Below are 17,017 nucleotides of genomic sequence, written 5' to 3'. Positions count from 1 at the left end.
AATGCCGTATGGGTCGTGGTTGGATCGGTGGTTGGAGGTTTAGTGTTCATGTCTCTGGCCTTCTTGTCCGTTCTCTGCGTGTTCAGACACAACAAGAAGAAGAAAGATAAACCGAAGCGTTCAGAGAGCACAGGATGGACGCCTTTGCGAAGATTCAAATGCAGTTCATACAGTAGAACATCCGGTGGAACTGGACATGCTTCTTCTCCTGGTCCTAATGGCTACAATGCTTTGAGAATCCCATTCGCCGAAATACAATCAGCTACTAACGACTTCGACAGAAATCTGATCATCGGAATGGGTGGATTTGGTATGGTCTACAAAGCGGTTCTTAGAGACAACACCAAAGTAGCTGTGAAGAGAGGAGTGCCTGGTTCAAGACAGGGCCTACCGGAATTTCATACCGAGATAACCGTTCTCTCTAAGATCCGTCACTGCCATCTCGTTTCGCTTGTCGGGTATTGCGAAGAACAGTCAGAAATGATACTGGTTTACGAGTACATGGAAAAGGGACCACTCAAGAATCACCTGTACGGCTCTAAGAACCCTCCACTGTCTTGGAAACAAAGACTCGAGATCTGCATCGGTGCAGCCAGAGGCCTTCATTACCTTCACACCGGTTCTTCACAAGGAATTATCCACCGAGACATAAAGTCCACCAATATCTTGCTGGACGAGAACCATGTGGCTAAAGTTGCTGACTTTGGTCTCTCCAGATCTGGCCCTTGTCTCGACGAGACTCATGTAAGTACTGGCGTCAAAGGCAGCTTCGGTTATCTCGACCCCGAATACTTCAGGAGACAACAGCTCACAGACAAATCCGATGTCTATTCCTTCGGGGTTGTCCTCTTTGAAGTTCTTTGCGCTAGACCGGCTGTTGACCCGTTGCTTGCTCGGGAACAAGTGAATCTAGCTGAATGGGCGATACAATGGCAAAAGAGAGGCACGCTCGAGCAAATCGTCGATCCGAATCTTGCAGGGCAGATCAAACTGAGCTCGTTGAAGAAATTCGGGGAGACCGCAGAGAAATGTTGTGCTGATTATGGGGTGGATAGGCCGACAATGGGAGATGTTTTGTGGAACTTGGAACATGTGCTTCAACTTCAGGAGTCATCTGGGCCTTCAGATGAGCGTAGAGAAGGTTCTAGAAACTTTACCAGCTCGGAAACTGCCCTTGCGGGCCTGTCTAGTGGCTCGAACACTCATAAGAGGGACAATGGAGATGGAAGTTCAGACATTACCAGCAGTCAAGTGTTTTCACAGTTGATGACCAACGATGGCAGATGAAAGTAGAGAGCTTATTCTGTTTATATAGGCGATTTTCGGTTTAGTCATGACCCGGTATCTCAAATTCGGTTTTGTTATGTGTTTCGTGTTAATCGGTTCAGTTGTATGTGTTTGTACTATAGAGCATATGTAGTCGATCATATACGGGGATGGATCATAATCATAAACCGGAGAATTAACGGTCTTTTCCGGTATGTAGCATTTTGCTTTTTTCTTGGGTTTATTCTTGGTATTTTTTTTATCTCTCTTTAATTTTTATTTTCTCACGATTTTAATAAGAAACGGAAATTTATTCGACAAAAGTCGAATTACAGAGAAACAATTTGAATACCCTCTCTATTAAACTGATATTTTAGTTCGGTTTAGGGTTAAACCGAGAATATTGGTTTACACGAACCGGCTTAGCAACTTTTGCCCCAACGCAACCAGATACTATCTCTGTCTATCTGAAGACATCCGAAGCATTGCAATGGCGTCGTCTCTGCAAGTGACTTCCACGAACCCTAGGCCTTCACTTTTTCAGTCCTCTTTCTTCCCCAAAACCCTAACATCGTGCCCCGCGTTCGTCAAGTCCAGACCGGTGAACTCAGGTAGACCAAGTCCCGTTCAGTGCGTTCTCCAATGGAACCGAAAGCCGGAGCTCTCCGGAGAAACGCCTCGCGTGGTGGTCATTACCTCCGGAAAAGGCGGTGTCGGCAAGACAACTACCACTGCCAATGTCGGCCTCTCTCTCGCACGCTACGGCTTCTCGGTCGTCGCAATAGACGCCGACGTCGGCCTCCGCAACCTGGATCTCCTCCTAGGGTTGGAGAATCGAGTCAACTACACCGTCGTCGAAGTTCTTAACGGCGATTGCCGTCTCGACCAGGCTCTGGTACGCGATAAACGTTGGTCGAATTTCGAATTGCTCTGCATTTCAAAACCCAGATCGAAACTTCCGATAGGGTTTGGGGGGAAAGCATTAGAATGGCTCGTCGATGCCTTAAAAAACAGAGAAGAAGGCTCCCCAGATTTTATCCTTATCGATTGTCCTGCCGGAATCGATGCCGGATTCATAACCGCCATAACGCCGGCGAACGAAGCGGTTCTGGTGACAACTCCTGATATAACAGCGCTTAGAGACGCTGATAGGGTTACCGGTTTGCTCGAGTGTGATGGAATTCGAGACATAAAGATGATTGTGAATCGTGTGAGGACGGATATGATCAAAGGAGAGGACATGATGTCGGTGTTAGACGTGCAAGAGATGCTGGGTTTGGCATTGCTCGGAGTGATTCCCGAAGATTCCGAGGTTATCAGAAGCACAAACAGAGGGTATCCGCTTGTTTTGAACAAACCTCCCACGCTTGCGGGATTGGCCTTCGAGCAGGCGGCTTGGAGGCTGGTCGAGCAAGATAGTATGAAGGCTGTTATGGTGGAGGAAGAACCCAAGAAACGTGGGTTCTTCTCGTTTTTCGGCGGCTAAATTGAACAGAGGGAATGGAAATGCAACTTGTGTGGTATGTATTCTTCTCTTGTATAGGAACTAGATGATGATTTTGCCAATTCTTTGAGAATGTAGGTGCTTTTGATGGACATAGAGTTCTAGAAATAGTTTTTCGTTGAATTGAAGGTGTTATGCCCTTGAGTTTTGTTTTTCTTAGTTTATGGTCTCTGCATCCATTTCTGTAAACTCAGATCTCTCCATGTCTTTTGAGTTCTTGAAATGTCAAATGCCAATGTGAATTTGATTTTTGTGCTAGTTTGCTGCTCTGATGGGAGTGAATATTGAATTTTGTGGTGGCTTGTCTGATCTTATCAGTGCCTGAACTGAACTTCCCCCATGTGTATGCATCTTTTGTAATGAAACTAGATGATGATATTGTTTACTCTGAGGGGAAGCGCACGATCTTTGGAATGGACCAATATAGAATGCTAGGGCTATCACGTTTCAGTTCTAGCTTTTGATGTTCTGCCCTTTGGTTCTCAATTTTCCTATTTTTTGTTTCATGTATATCTGTATACCTAAATTTATGACTTTCCCACTGGTCACATCCTTATGTACCAATTCTTCTGGTACTCATTTCCAGTACTAGTTTGTTTATGGGGTTCAAGCTTGATCATATGCCGAGTTTTTTTTATTTAGACAAAGAGAATTCCGGGTTTTCTTCAATAATTTCCACTTATAAGTATCTAGTTTCAGAGCTGTAGGATCTTTATGGCTACATAGCCACAGAGGATCATTGTATTGTTCTCTTGTCGGGTTCAAGCATATGCCCATATGAGATCTTGGGTTTTATGGAAGTTTTGTTTTTTTAAACAGTGAACACTTGGGACAATACAAGTTCCCATACACTCGGACCATTTACACTAATGACTCAAACAGTTGAACCACATAACTTCCGGTCTAACATAAACCGGTTTTGTTCGATTGGACCAGACCAGACAGATGCCCTATGGCATGTTTAACACGCATGCTCATCAGAACCGTAGCAACATCTATGATTACTAAGCTCCTCACATGTGTCGGAGAAACCAAAACTGATATGAACGTGGAGACAAGATTGGATCAGGCTCTTGAGCTATGGTTAGAAGCTTCTAGATCCTTGTGGCTGTCGCCATTGGAAGCTTCTAGATCGTTTTGGCTGTCACTGGAGTCAGTGAACTTCAAGTAATGCTCGATGTTCTCGGAGCTAGCGTTCTTGAGGTGGTTGAGCCACCGATGGTGGTGGTGGCTCTGCTGCTTGGGTCTAGGCCGATCACTGATGGCTATGGCGATATCGTTTGGGAACAGATTGCGGAGGACAAAGGCGTACAGGATTGTGGTCACGAGCAGTGCAGTCACGACGAGGGTGGCTACTGCCGAGAGGACCACGCAGAGGATTTGAGTCACCGGAGTCTTGACCACGGTGGCATACCTGATGGTTGCTATCGCAGCTCCTGTCATGGGGAACGTGTATGCCCACCAAGCCAGCGAGAACCTGCGAATATTTGGTACGAGTGAATATATTATCATTAAAGCAAGCGAAAAGATACATGGACTTACTTGATTCCTCTGAAGAAATTGATCCGCACGGCCTGTGAATTTGGAGCAAACCGAGACAAACTTCAATTAGAAACTAGCCCAAGAAAACAAGAGAATACGAGTTGTTGTTCACTAACTAACCAGGGAGAAATAGAGGAACAAGGCGATGAAGTAGCAAATCTTGGAGCCAGAATCAAAAGAGCCACTGATCTTGGCCCAAGCCATGGACGCGACGCTTGGAGCGGCGACGAACAAGAAGAACACTGGATGAAGCTCCTTAGGCAATGTCTCGTTGGTCGGAAGCCTCTGGTAAAGAGTCACGAACAGGACCAAGTAATGAGCCATTCCCACCGCGTAGAAGAAGATCGGACCTTCCTTCAGCCCCATGGAAGCTCCAAGCAAAGCCCCCACGAAGTTTCCAACAATGGAGAGATGGTTGGTCGGGTTAGCCACTCGGGACAACCTCCGTTGCCCTCCGGACATCCATTGTCCGTAGATCTTGAGCTCGAGGCATAGAAAAGGGAACATGAGAATGTACCAAAGGGTCTGTGGCAAATCTTTGATTACGGACGGTGGAACTCCAAGGGCCAAGAAGAGGAGAGAAATGAATGGTGCGAAGAAGAAGTTGACTCGTATAGGGTGGTAATATTCTCTGCGAACTGCTTCGAAGTAGAGAAGGACTTTGAGGGAGTATATGCAGGCGATGACGAGGATTAACCCTACGGATATGAACCAGAGAGCCTGGTTTATCCACAGAGGTACGTGTAGGAACTTTGTGGGTTCCGCAGTGGCGAGGGTCTTCCACATTATGGCTTGGCTGCTCACTCCGAGGCACATCCCGAAGGAGGATATCGGGTATCGGAGAAGGAACGGCCATGTTTTGTCGTCCGGAAGAACTATCTCCTCTTGTGGCTTTAGACCCAAAAAAAATGTCAATGTACATTAGGAGATAGGATTCAGAGGATGGATTCATACTAGGGGATTGATATATCTAATCTATGATCACGTTCATGAAAATGTGTAACGCAGATGCATGTACAAAAGAGAGAACGTACCCGGAGAGTCTCCAGTTCAGGACCTTCCAAGGCATCATAGTACCGGTCTACTGGCATGGCTTCATTGGTTATCACATTTTGGTTGGACCCGTCATCTTCATCCGGTTCAGCTCGGGCCGGTTTTCTCGTGAACTGTCTCTCGAGTTTCCCCGACCAAGTTTTGAACGAGTTGTACCTGTTGTCTTTGAGTCTCCGCATCGCTGGATTATGATCATAACCATGATCATGATGACGATGATGATCATCGTTCTGATGATGATCATGATGATTTGTGCCATTGGCATGGCCGTTTTCGATGAAGAAGGTCGAGCTCCTTGGCATCGGCTGCGAGAGAAACTTCACGGATTTAGTTACAAAGCCCTTGATGTCAGAAGACGATGATCTCGCGTCGGGGACAAGAACGTTGGGTTTTGCAGTCTCGAGATGTTCAAGCAGCCTCAATGGAGACGAAGGCATGGAGATGGATTGTTTTCTCTGGTGATTGATCATCAATGGCGGCGATTCTGTGTCTTCTTTTTCCTGGTTATTAGCTTCCATGGCCGGTCTCGATGGTTCTTGATCCGTCACCCCCTGTTTTAATTAACAAAATATTAGGGTTTGGGTTAATTAGTCAACTTAGTGGGACATAGTTGGGTTTTTTTGTTTGTCTTTTTTCATCTAAGTTTAAAGTATTTATCATTAATCTCTGAAGTTAATGTATCAGTGTATGTATATAATATATATATAGGTGATACATCAAGATTTGCTTTAATGAACCAGGATATTTATGCGAAGATTCAAGAATGGACAGAGAAACTAATCCAAATTGTCCAAACATTCATGATCCATCTAAACATAGATTCAAACACAGAGATGGATATGTATGTATTTGCATAAATTCACTGTGCACATACCGAAGCATTGAAAGGGTGGAAACGGCTGAGATCTTGATGATGATGGTGATGGTGATGGTGATGATGGAGCATGGGCCAGCCGTTGTCGATGGGCATGACGCTGTCGAAGCCAACCATTTCTTCTTCTGTGACTTTCCTGAGTAATGTCGGAAGCTCCCCTCCCTTGCCCTCCACTTGTATCGCCCAGTCTTTTTCCTCCATTCTTTTATTATTGGAGAATGAAAGTCAAAACCTACAGTTCAGCATCAGAAAGTGATATTTTTATTTTATATGTAATCGCATTTGCTATAATATTAATATTGTTTAGATCCAAATATTGAAAGTCGGGCGTTCTTATTTTTCTTATCTATAGAAGATTAACATCTTTCCTATAATTAAAAAAAAAAAGATATCGATTTTAGTAAAGAGTTTTAATAACAGATCTGTGTTAGAGGTGTAGGGTTTTAGAGTTATAAAACGAAAAGGATAGATAGAATTCAAAACAAGAATATTAGAGAGAAATTAGGAATAGTATTTATAGAAAACAATTACGTGAGAGCGTTTAAAATAGTTTGAATATGTAAAACATAGATCATCAGACGTTTCGTTTAGAAAAATAGAGATTACATGAATGAAAACGAGGAGAAAAAGGGTAGATATAGACTAATTTAAAATCGGATAGTCAGAACCCACTTGGAGTTATTACAAGTACTAGAAGATTTAATCCAAACTGTAAAAATTTAAGAATTCATATTGATGATCTAAATAAATTTAAGATTAAAACCAATTTGATGCGGATAAAAGATATTGATTTCTTTGCATTTATTCCAAGCTAGTTAGTAGAGATACTGATTTAATTATCTACGAAAATTTAAATTTTATTTACCCAAAAAGAAAATTTTAATTTTAATAATGAATACGAATATTTTTTTTATCTCATAGGATAGGATCTGAAAAAACACGGTATAGTTTTCTCGCACCTATTGACTATTGAGCGTAGACATAAGTAGATGAATAATCATAGATTTGATTATTTTTAAAATTTAAATTTAAAATTATGAGAAAACTATACCATATTTCGGAAATATTCTGTCAGTTTGACTCTTGATATTGATAATTATTTTAAATATTAAAAATCTAATGTCTAACTCCATGATTTGGTTCCAACTAAATTGCAATTTAGCAAACGATCCAAAACATATGCGGAAATAAAATCATGGACAAGAAAAAAAGGATAGGAAAGAACTTTTGACAGCTATACTTATCTGGCAAATGTCCTGAGCCAATGGTTATGGGAATAAAATACAATTTCTTCTACTTTTTTTTTTTGGGTGTGTATATATATATATATATATATATTCTAAATTAGGAAAAAAAATGTCCAAGAGTTAACAAATATCGTTGTTAACTACAGGTGCTGCTTCGGAAAACACAATCAAAACAAAAAGAGAACGAGATTTTCAGACGATAGTGGTTAACCACTATGCATGCATAGCCGGTTTTCTTTGTCAAATTCATTCTTCGACCGGTCAACAATATGCCTTTTGCTCTTATAATATACCAATAACCAATTGGTTAATCAAAAATTTCATAAGAAAAGCAATTTTTAGCATAAGAAAAGTGAACCGAACATACCATCTCGGATCGGTTTATCAATAACCAATCGGTTTAGTTAAAAATTCGTGTGAATTCACATCAATTCTCAAGTTAAACAATTCAACTTACACCCAAAGTCCTCTATTGCCATTTTTTGGTTTTTTTTTTTTACTTTTGTGGTTCAAAACAGTTCGTCGTTTGTCTTTTTGGGAACAGTTCCCAGATTTATCAAGGGAAGAAGAGAAATCCACAGAATTGAAAGAGAGAAATTAAAAAAAAAATCATATAATTATTTATGTAAATTAGCCTTCGTCATCTCTAATCGAACAATAACATCTTGCATGCGGATTCACGTGCGTACGATTCCATTGAGGAAAAAAAAGAAGATCAAGAATTATGAACTCTCACAAATTCTTGGAAAATAAATCGATGAGGGAAACGAAATCAACACTTACCTGGAAATTTGTAGCTGCAGATTCTTTTTGGGACCTTGGATATATTATGTCTGAATATTGGATAAAACCAGGAAAATCAAAATGCGGCGATCTGAAACCTCTTATAAGTCTCTGACACTTTTTTGTGTTGTGTTGTGTTTCTTCTTTGGACAAGGATTTTATGGAAAGACAGAAGAACTAAAACAAATGGAAAACCCGAGATTCAGGGAACCGATGATGGTGAAGAAAAAACACGGCTTTTAGGCATATATATATGTATATATATATATATATATGCGTGCGTGTGTACATACATATATATATACACGTATATATATATGTATATGTATGTGAGAGTGTGCGCATATGTAAAGGTAGGATATTAGGAATTAGGTTTTCCATTTTCAACGTGGCCGTCTTCTTGTAGTTGATGAATTGGAAATGTTTCACGTCATTGACAATCTCAAGCAATTTCATATTATTATTAGAGAGGTGCTGGACTATATTTACGTACAGGACAAAATCAATAAAATAAAAAATACGTTATTTTGAAGAAAAAAATGCCGTATGTTCGGGAGGTGATAAACATTGGGCTTAGAACGTAAATTCCACCATAATATATATAAATATAGCCTTCGAATTAGAATAATAATAATCTTTACGTGAATAAATATTGTAAGTCGGATTAACAATTTGATAATCAACTTTCAAATTAGAAAACGATCACAGATTTACAACAAAGGAATCAATCAAGTGGAAGAAACCGATTTCCCTTAGCAACAAATTAAAGATTTGTTAGGTATTTTGGATTGTGATGTAATAAAAGGTAGGTATGTCTAATTAGTTGTGGACTAATTAATTGATTATGGACTAAGATTTTAGCTGTAATCAAAATTAATGATTAAATGTCTGCAACAAATTAAAAATATTATATATGCGGTGCAAATGATCTACTTGAAGATTTTTGTCTGTATATGGAACGGGAACTTAGGTTTGACCATGAAACAAGTTGATGATAATGAAGACGTAATTAGACAGGAAACAAAAATTAAAGTAACCACTGACCAGAAAACATGTTTTGACGTTGATCATAATATTCTGTTTTTTTTTTAAGTGTGAAATATAACAACACAGAGCAGGCTAGCTGTTTTATTTCTTTCTGATAAAGTGATACAAAGTATTTTATTAATCGTAATATTTGTCGTATTCACCACCGATATCCAAATTCGTGAACTCGTGATTACTGTTGATTTTAATTTATGAGAATTTATTTTTCAGAGTTTATTGTTTTTGGATCCACACACACACAAACACTGCATGTAAAACTAGAAAGCTCGTGACTTTTACAAGAAAAACAAAATTGTTATTAGGCTATATTTTCTCTATATATATATATATAACTGAAAAATAATTATAAATCAAATGACATTTATCTAAACATTTACTAATTTAAATAAAAGATTGAATTTTACTAGGACATTATCAAAAATACCCTTATTTTACTATTTTGACTTCAACACATACCCGATCTCCACCTGTGATCATATGACCCGAAATATATTGTGCGCATATATTGATCTCATTACTTATAATGTTAAATTTATGATGTTTTAATCAAATGATTAGTAAGATATATAAAATATTAACATAATGAATTAGTGTGATCACCATATATTTAACGTTATAATCAATAAAATCAAAATGTGATTACACTATATTTTGAGTCATATGGAACACATGATCACAGCTGGATAAATGTATGTATTGAAGTCAAAATAGCAAAGTAAGACTATTTTTTATATAATGTCATTTTACTACTTCTTCCGTTTCTCAATAGATATTATTCGTATAATATTTTTTTATTTAACATATATTATTTTAGATTTTCTAGACAACTTTTTAAGAAAAATTTCAATTTTATCCTTAATTAAAAATATTCAATTTCAATATAATATTAAAAACCATATAATTTAATGAGGGTATATATGATTTTTTAAATATGTTTTTTAAAATTTGAAAAAAATATAAAACTATATGTATTAAAAAACGGAGGGAGTAAATGATTTATTTAATTATTCAATTTTTTTTGTATTATTTTTTATATAATTGAATAATAAAAAATTATATATTTAGAATTATTTTTGGAGAATGTAAAAAAATTATACGATGTAACTTTTCTAACTCCTCATACAAAACATTGAATAATAACAACAATGTTAATGCAATTAATTGCATGAGTTGTTTTGGTTGTTAAGTGGTTGTTACAAATTCAACAATTTTAAGAGATTTCAAGAGAAGAATCCGGTTAGATAGAGCTCTAGAAAATCTGAGTTATATATGAAGATTTCAGATGAAGTTAAAGACCTGAAGAGATAAAGTCAAAGACTAAAGAGATAGAGATAAAGATTAGATCTTGAAGATAGAGTCTAAATCAGAGAAAATCAAGGAGAAGTCTATCAAATCACTTCGTGGAGATCTGAGGCGAACTAGAAGAGCTTATATAAGAAGACAAGTGCATATCAGCTCTTTAAAGAGAGCACGGGTATATTTCTTACAAGTCTGTTCTGTTGGTGAGTGGTTACTCACTATTTTGTGAGTGTGAGTGTGAGAGGAATACCGATTGGGTAGTTTATCTTTCTCGGGTGAGTGATTTATGTTGTGAGGTTTTTTATCAGTATAATTCATTGTGAGAGGGAGAGAAATTCAGGGAGAGTTTTGGATGTGTGTGGTAAGTACAATTCTTACAACAAAAAGTGAGTTGTAAGAGTTGTACTTGACTGTCTTTCTCAAGTGAATAAAACTGGTTAGTTTTTCCATTTATTCTTTGAGGATCAAAATATTTTAAATAATAATAGTAATATCTATCCACAAATTCAGTGAATGCAAAGGCTTGTATATTTTGGTAAAATTCCAAATGAGATAATCGATGAAGATGATTGATTTATATTATTCAACACTTAACAGCAATAATAATAAATAAAATTAGCGTCGGCATATTTCTGACGTAGCGAGGGAGACGTAAAATGAATTCTATGTTCGAAACAATTTTGAAAAGAGTGAACTACAAAATTGGGAGATATTTATTTACTTTTTTTAAATGTCAGCTAAATGACAGGTCACATGATAAATGCATGGTTGCTTTGGCGGTCCATAGGCGATAGCGAAATAATTAACCCATAGTAAAATATTCTACACATATATATATTATGTTCGATAACGCAAATCTTTGATTTTGACGTATGGAGCATATTTGTCCTTAAAAAGTATTAAATTAATAATATTTCCAATATCATACATCATCGATATGCATAGTCATATTTTTTCATTTTAGTGAATATTTTGTAGATAGAATTAATTGTTTGGTCTTATCCAACCTTGTCATAAGATATTGAAGATCTTGATCTTTGGACCGAACATATCATATATACACGTATTACATAAACACCTGATTGCTGCTATATATTTTCAACAAATAATTGTATGCATCTTCAAGAGATGGACACTTTTTGCATTTAGTAGTGAGTCATTAATTCGAACCAGTAACACAGGTGAGCAGGGATGGACATTTCATTTCGGTTTTAAAGAATTGAACTGAACCGAAAAATACAGTATTTTTTCCGAATCGAACCGTTCTAAATTTTCGAACGGTATTATATTTAGAAAACCGATTTTTTTCGGAATTGAACCGAACCGAACAAACCGAATTTTAAAAAACCCGAAAAACCGAAATTTTTTAAAGGAAATATGTCTTTTAAAAAAACCGTAACCGAAACCGAACCGAACTTAATATAAAAACCGATTGGTAACTATTTTTGTAAAACCAAAAAACTGAACCGATATATTCCCGTCCCGAAATCGAACCGATTTCCGAAACGTCAACTGAAAAAAAAGAAAAGAAAAAGAGAGTCGACCCATCAGTCTCCATGTGCCAATCATGTCCTTGGACATCTTTACCCATCATTACATGAGGAAAGAACATGTCTCTCCTCATATCATTTCCTATTGTTGGCCAGTCCACTGATATGGTATCCCAAGATGGGCGGCCATTGGATTTGGTTCATGGACCATAAACCCTATCACGAATCCATGATCTCAGCTTTTACCAACATCCCTTTCGGCACGTCCCCTTTGTTTTCTAAGTCGTTGGGAACAACATTTCCTTCAGTTGCCTCACCGCGCTCTGTTCTGTTACGGTCTGCAACACAAATTTTTGGTTGGCATAACAACATGAAAGTTTCACATTTTCGAAAAACAGTGAACATATCCATTCCATAGCTCCATTTCCTGAAAAGAGTGCATTGCTATCACACTCCAACACCCGGTCAAGGTTTTCGATTTCCCATGAGCTGGTCCTAAAAGAAAAGTTAAGTCAATCCCTAAATAGAAGTACACAAACAAAGAGGACAGACAGAGCACTGACAGTTCATTTTTTAGTGTTTAGTTAGCCATGACACGAATCATATTTCGATATTCTATTCTTTTCACAGAAATCCCCTGCTCGGAGATTGAATATATCTTCACGGTTGATGTTTTCTTTTATCCTGTTTTGTAAACTTGGGACTAGCAAACCCCTCGACAAGATTGCATGATGTACAACTTTTGACTTGGCCGAAGCTAAGACACATTGAGATGGTGTAAGCTCTTAGGCTTTTTCCTTTATACTTTATAAGTATATATGAATGAGAAGAGAGGAGGAGAAAAACTCAAAATACTTCTTCTTCTTTGTATTTCTTTTCTTGTGTTTTTGTTGTTCTTAAAACAATTCAAACTTACACATATTTATAATACTCTTAGGAGGATTCTAGAAACTCTTAATAATATCATAAAATTAACTTAGTGTAGAATTCTAGGAATTTCTTTGAACACAAAATACCATGTTTAGACTTTGAACACAAGTCCCTAGAATAACCACATGGTAGAACAAGTTTATGTTCCAACAGTAGTCCCCCTTAAACTTGTTCCTTCTCGAACTGTGACTCTGAGCTGCTTCCGAAATGCTTGTAACTTATCCTTCACTTTGATCCACTTATTCTTCCTGTTATCTTCTTCAAATCCAGCAGATAGACAGAAATTAGTAAACTCATCATCAAACATAGATTCTAACGGTTGAGTTGTATCATAAATCTCCTGAATGCTCTTTATCTTTCTCACGGGTGAGTTACTAGAATCGCCGCTATCAAAACGGTTCTGAATAACTCGGGATGGTGAATTCTCCTCAACTTCTTCGAGAATGATCCTCTGCAATTGATTGCTACCATTCCAATCCCAACTCTTCTCCTCATCAAACTCAACATCTCGAGACATTATGATTTTCCGAGTTTCGGGATTATACAACTTGTATCCCCTGCAATTTTCACCATAACCCAAAAATATGCATTTCTGACCTTTATCCTCAAGCTTTGTTCGCCTTTCTTCCTGCACTTTTGCATATGCCACACACCCGAAGATTCTGAGATGATCAACTTTCGGTTTTCGTAAGCTTCAAGCTTCCTCCGGTGTCATGTCTTTGATTTTCTTCAATGGAAATATGTTCAACAAATAAACAGCACATGCAACAGCATCTCCCCAAAACTCCTTAGGGACTTTTCTCTCATTAAGCATACATCAGACTTTCGCCGAAGTGAGGGGAAGAGAGGAGGGGGGGTGTGTCGGCCGAAAGAGACTGTGGGGGAGAGAGGGTGGGGTCTCGACACCCTATCCCTTTTCTGTGCCATATGCCACACACCCGAAGATTCTGAGATGATCAACTTTCGGTTTTCGTAAGCTTCAAGCTTCCTCCGGTGTCATGTCTTTGATTTTCTTCAATGGAAATATGTTCAACAAATAAACAGCACATGCAACAGCATCTCCCCAAAACTCCTTAGGGACTTTTCTCTCATTAAGCATACATCAGACCATATTCAGTATAGTCCTGTTCTTCCTCTCCGAAACTCCGTTCTGCTGTGGTGTTTGAGGCATGGTAAGCTGATGAGAAATCCCGTGTTCCTTGCAAAAATTCTCAAACTCATTTGATGTATACTCTCCTCCACGGTCAGTTCGCAGGTACTTGATTGGGCATCCACTTTGTTTTTCCACCATACTCTTGAACTCTTTGAATTTGGTAAAAACTTCCCTTTTCTCCTTGAGCATATAAATCCATGTCTTTGCACTGTAATCATCAGTAAATGTCAGGAAATATCAATTACCTCCATTCGATGTGGGATTGATGGGTCCACAAACATCCGAATGCACCAGCTCAAGGGGACATGTCGCGCTCCATGACTAGTATGTCGGAAACGACTTCCTCTGCTGCTTTCCCATAACACAAACTTCACACAGATTGTTAGGAGCTGTAATCTTGGGTAACCCAATCACCATATCCTTCTTCTGAAGTAATTCTAATGCCTTGAAATTTAGATGCCCATATCGAAGATCCCACAAAGTTGAATTATCTAGAGTCGTTACCTTCAAACACCTCGACTCATTAAAGCTCAGTCTCAATGGAAACATTCGATTCTTCGTCATCTCCACGGTTGTGATCATTTGGCCATTTTTGTCTCGCATGGTTAGAGACATATTCTTCAACCTTACATCAAAACCTTTCTCCAACAACTGGCCCACACTCAACAAATTGCTTTTAATATCGGGAACATAATAGACATTCGAGATGCAAACCTGTCTCTTGTTCGGGAAGGTCAGTGTGACTTCCCCTTTCCCTTGAATTGGTCTCTTTGAAAGATCACCAAATGTGATATTGCCAAAATTCCTTTTGATCAGTTTCGTGAACAACTCCTTTCTCCCGCACATATGGTTGGATGCTCCCGTGTCAAGATACCATGTAACAAATGGTTCTGACTCACCGCTTGATTCAACTTTATTTTGTGATAACATCAACACTTCTTCTGTATCACTGTCTTCTTTGTCGACTATATTGACTTTCTCTCCACCATCATTATCGGGATTATGCCAACATTCATAGGAATAATGACCAAATTTCTTGCAAATATGACATTGAATCCAAGATTTATCATACCTTCCTCCATTATTTCTTCCAAATCCACGACCACGGCCTCGGTTCCAACTTCGACCTCAACCACCTCTTCCGCCATGATCATACTCGTTCATATTATTTTCTCCATCATCGTTTTGACAGTTTGTCGGCATCCGATAGTTTGGTCTATGACCACCTCGTCTGTAATAACCACCTCTTCCTCTTTGATGTTGATAACCTCCTCCAGAATTTTCGGTCTTCAGAGAGAGCTTCGCTTCTAGCGCATGCTCAACAGATTTTTCTTCTCCTTTTCTCTGATTGAGCCTGTCTTCAAACGCCTTCAAAGAACCAAGAAGTTCTTCCACCGTCATTGAATCTAAGTCTTTAGATTCTTCGATCACAACGGCCACAGAATCAAATTTTGAGTCAAGGGACCTCAAAATTTTCTCCACGACCCGAACGTCCTTCAACTGCTCGCCATTCGTCGCCATTTGATGAAAGACGATGATTACTCATGAAATGTAATCCGAGATCGACTCGGAACTCCCTTGTTGTAGACTTTCGAATTGCGATCGTAGATATTGCAACCGAATCTTCTTCACTTTATCGACTCCTTCATAAGATTTCTTTAAAATTTCCCACGCCTCTTTGGACGTCGTTGCCGAGGCAATAAGCTCGAACGTTACTTCATCGACTCCTTGATATATTGTGAATAACGCCTTCTTCTCCCTCTTTCGGAGATCTTTGAGTTTCTCCTCGTTATTCTCATTCTTCATCTCCGTCTCATCATAACCGTTCTCCACCATGTCCCATACGTCAAGGGACCCGAGAAGAGCCTCCATTTGGATACTCCACCTACGATAGTTGTCTTTCGTAAGTTGCGGAACTTGCGATTGGATCGAACTCGTCGACGCCATGATATCCCGGCTCTGATACCACTTGTAAGCTCTTAGGCTTTTTCCTTTATACTTTATAAGTATATATGAATGAGAAGAGAGGAGGAGAAAAACTCAAAATACTTCTTCTTCTTTGTATTTCTTTTTTTGTGTTTTTGTTGTTCTTAAAACAATTCAAACTTACACATATTTATACTACTCTTAGGAGGATTCTAGAAACTCTTAATAATATCATAAAATTAACTTAGTGTAGAATTCTAGGAATTTCTTTGAACACAAAATACCATGTTTAGACTTTGAACACAAGTCCCTAGAATAACCACATGGTAGAACAAGTTTATGTTCCAACAGATGGCAAGTGCTGGGAGGATGAAGGAGCCGTTTTAGTGTGACCGTGTGAGATGACTACAATCACAGCTTCAAGAGGGAGGTTTCTCGGATTGGTGGAAAAAGTACTGAATCTGCATGAATTTTTTTTTTAATTTCTAGCTCTAACATCTGCATGCACTTTTATAAAAATTTTAGATACCATAGCAACAAGACTTAAGAATACAAACAACAACAACAACAACAACAACATGGCCTCATTCCCAAGTTCATTTGGGGTCGGCCGCATGAATCATTCTTCTCCACTCATTTCGATCTCGGGTTAATTCTTTCGGAATCTGCAACACTTCCAAATCGTTTCTAATAACACGATCCCAAGTAAGTATAGGTCTACCTCCTCCTTTCTTTCTCACCCCTATACCTATACTCTCAACTTTATTTGACCGAGGATGTGTACATGACACAACCCGAAGGTTTTGTAGATCCGAGGAACCCGAGGATGGTGTGCAAGCTTCAGAGATCCATTTATGGACTGAAGCAGGCTTCAAGGAGCTGGAACCTTCGCTTTGATGAGAC

The 17,017-nt window shown here is 38.5% G+C and overlaps 3 protein-coding genes across 6 annotated transcripts in view; 2 read left to right on the top strand and 1 right to left on the bottom strand.

Moving 5' to 3' along the window:
• LOC104798915 (probable receptor-like protein kinase At5g24010) overlaps positions 1–1,528 on the top strand; it is a 3,085-nt gene extending 1,557 nt beyond the window's left edge. Inside the window, exon 2 of one of the 2 annotated variants that reach the window (XM_010521169.2) lies at positions 14–1,528. In XM_010521169.2, coding sequence (XP_010519471.1) covers positions 14–1,287 — 1,274 coding nt within the window. In that variant the 3' untranslated portion in view covers positions 1,288–1,528. The other variant, XM_010521168.2, reaches the window with a different exon arrangement.
• A 176-nt stretch (positions 1,529–1,704) lies between these two features.
• LOC104798913 (putative septum site-determining protein minD homolog, chloroplastic) lies at positions 1,705–6,232 on the top strand. Of its 3 annotated transcripts, none has more exons than XM_010521163.2 (2): positions 1,705–2,786; positions 6,106–6,232. In XM_010521163.2, the coding sequence occupies exon 1, from the start codon at positions 1,757–1,759 to the stop codon at positions 2,750–2,752; it is 996 nt and encodes a 331-aa protein (XP_010519465.1). In that variant the 5' UTR covers positions 1,705–1,756; the 3' UTR covers positions 2,753–2,786; positions 6,106–6,232. The 3 variants fall into 3 exon arrangements, with proteins under 3 accessions (XP_010519465.1, XP_010519467.1, XP_010519468.1); XM_010521165.2 differs by lacking the exon at positions 6,106–6,232 and adding an exon at positions 3,140–3,370; XM_010521166.2 differs by lacking the exon at positions 6,106–6,232 and adding an exon at positions 3,030–3,105.
• On the bottom strand, positions 3,541–8,519 carry LOC104798914 (S-type anion channel SLAH3). Its single transcript, XM_010521167.2, has 6 exons — positions 8,270–8,519; positions 6,240–6,471; positions 5,347–5,916; positions 4,433–5,203; positions 4,313–4,344; positions 3,541–4,247 (listed from the first exon to the last, which is right to left on the bottom strand). The coding sequence occupies exons 2-6, from the start codon at positions 6,438–6,440 to the stop codon at positions 3,836–3,838; spliced, it is 1,986 nt and encodes a 661-aa protein (XP_010519469.1). The 5' UTR covers positions 6,441–6,471; positions 8,270–8,519; the 3' UTR covers positions 3,541–3,835.
• Between the last annotated feature and the right edge of the window lie 8,498 nt (positions 8,520–17,017).

Source organism: Tarenaya hassleriana, unplaced genomic scaffold, assembly GCF_000463585.1.
Source record: "Tarenaya hassleriana unplaced genomic scaffold, ASM46358v1 Cleome6, whole genome shotgun sequence".
In the NCBI taxonomy this organism is placed as follows: Eukaryota; Viridiplantae; Streptophyta; class Magnoliopsida; order Brassicales; family Cleomaceae; genus Tarenaya; species Tarenaya hassleriana.
The sequence above is the reverse complement of the archived record's forward strand: the minus strand, read 5'-3'. Positions and strand labels throughout refer to the sequence as shown.

What these genes read in the sequence shown, in the direction of transcription:
- LOC104798914 (XM_010521167.2), bottom strand. Translation starts at nt 6,440, where the DNA reads ATGGAGGAAAAAGACTGGGCGATACAAGTGGAGGGCAAGGGAGGGGAG. An exon ending in CTGAACTGGAGACTCTCCGG is followed by an intron (nt 5,204 to 5,346) that starts GTACGTTCTCTC and finishes TTGGGTCTAAAG; the next exon opens with CCACAAGAGGAGATAGTTCT. An exon ending in TGTTCCTCTATTTCTCCCTG is followed by an intron (nt 4,345 to 4,432) that starts GTTAGTTAGTGA and finishes CCAAATTCACAG; the next exon opens with GCCGTGCGGATCAATTTCTT.
- LOC104798913 (XM_010521163.2), top strand. Translation starts at nt 1,757, where the DNA reads ATGGCGTCGTCTCTGCAAGTGACTTCCACGAACCCTAGGCCTTCACTT.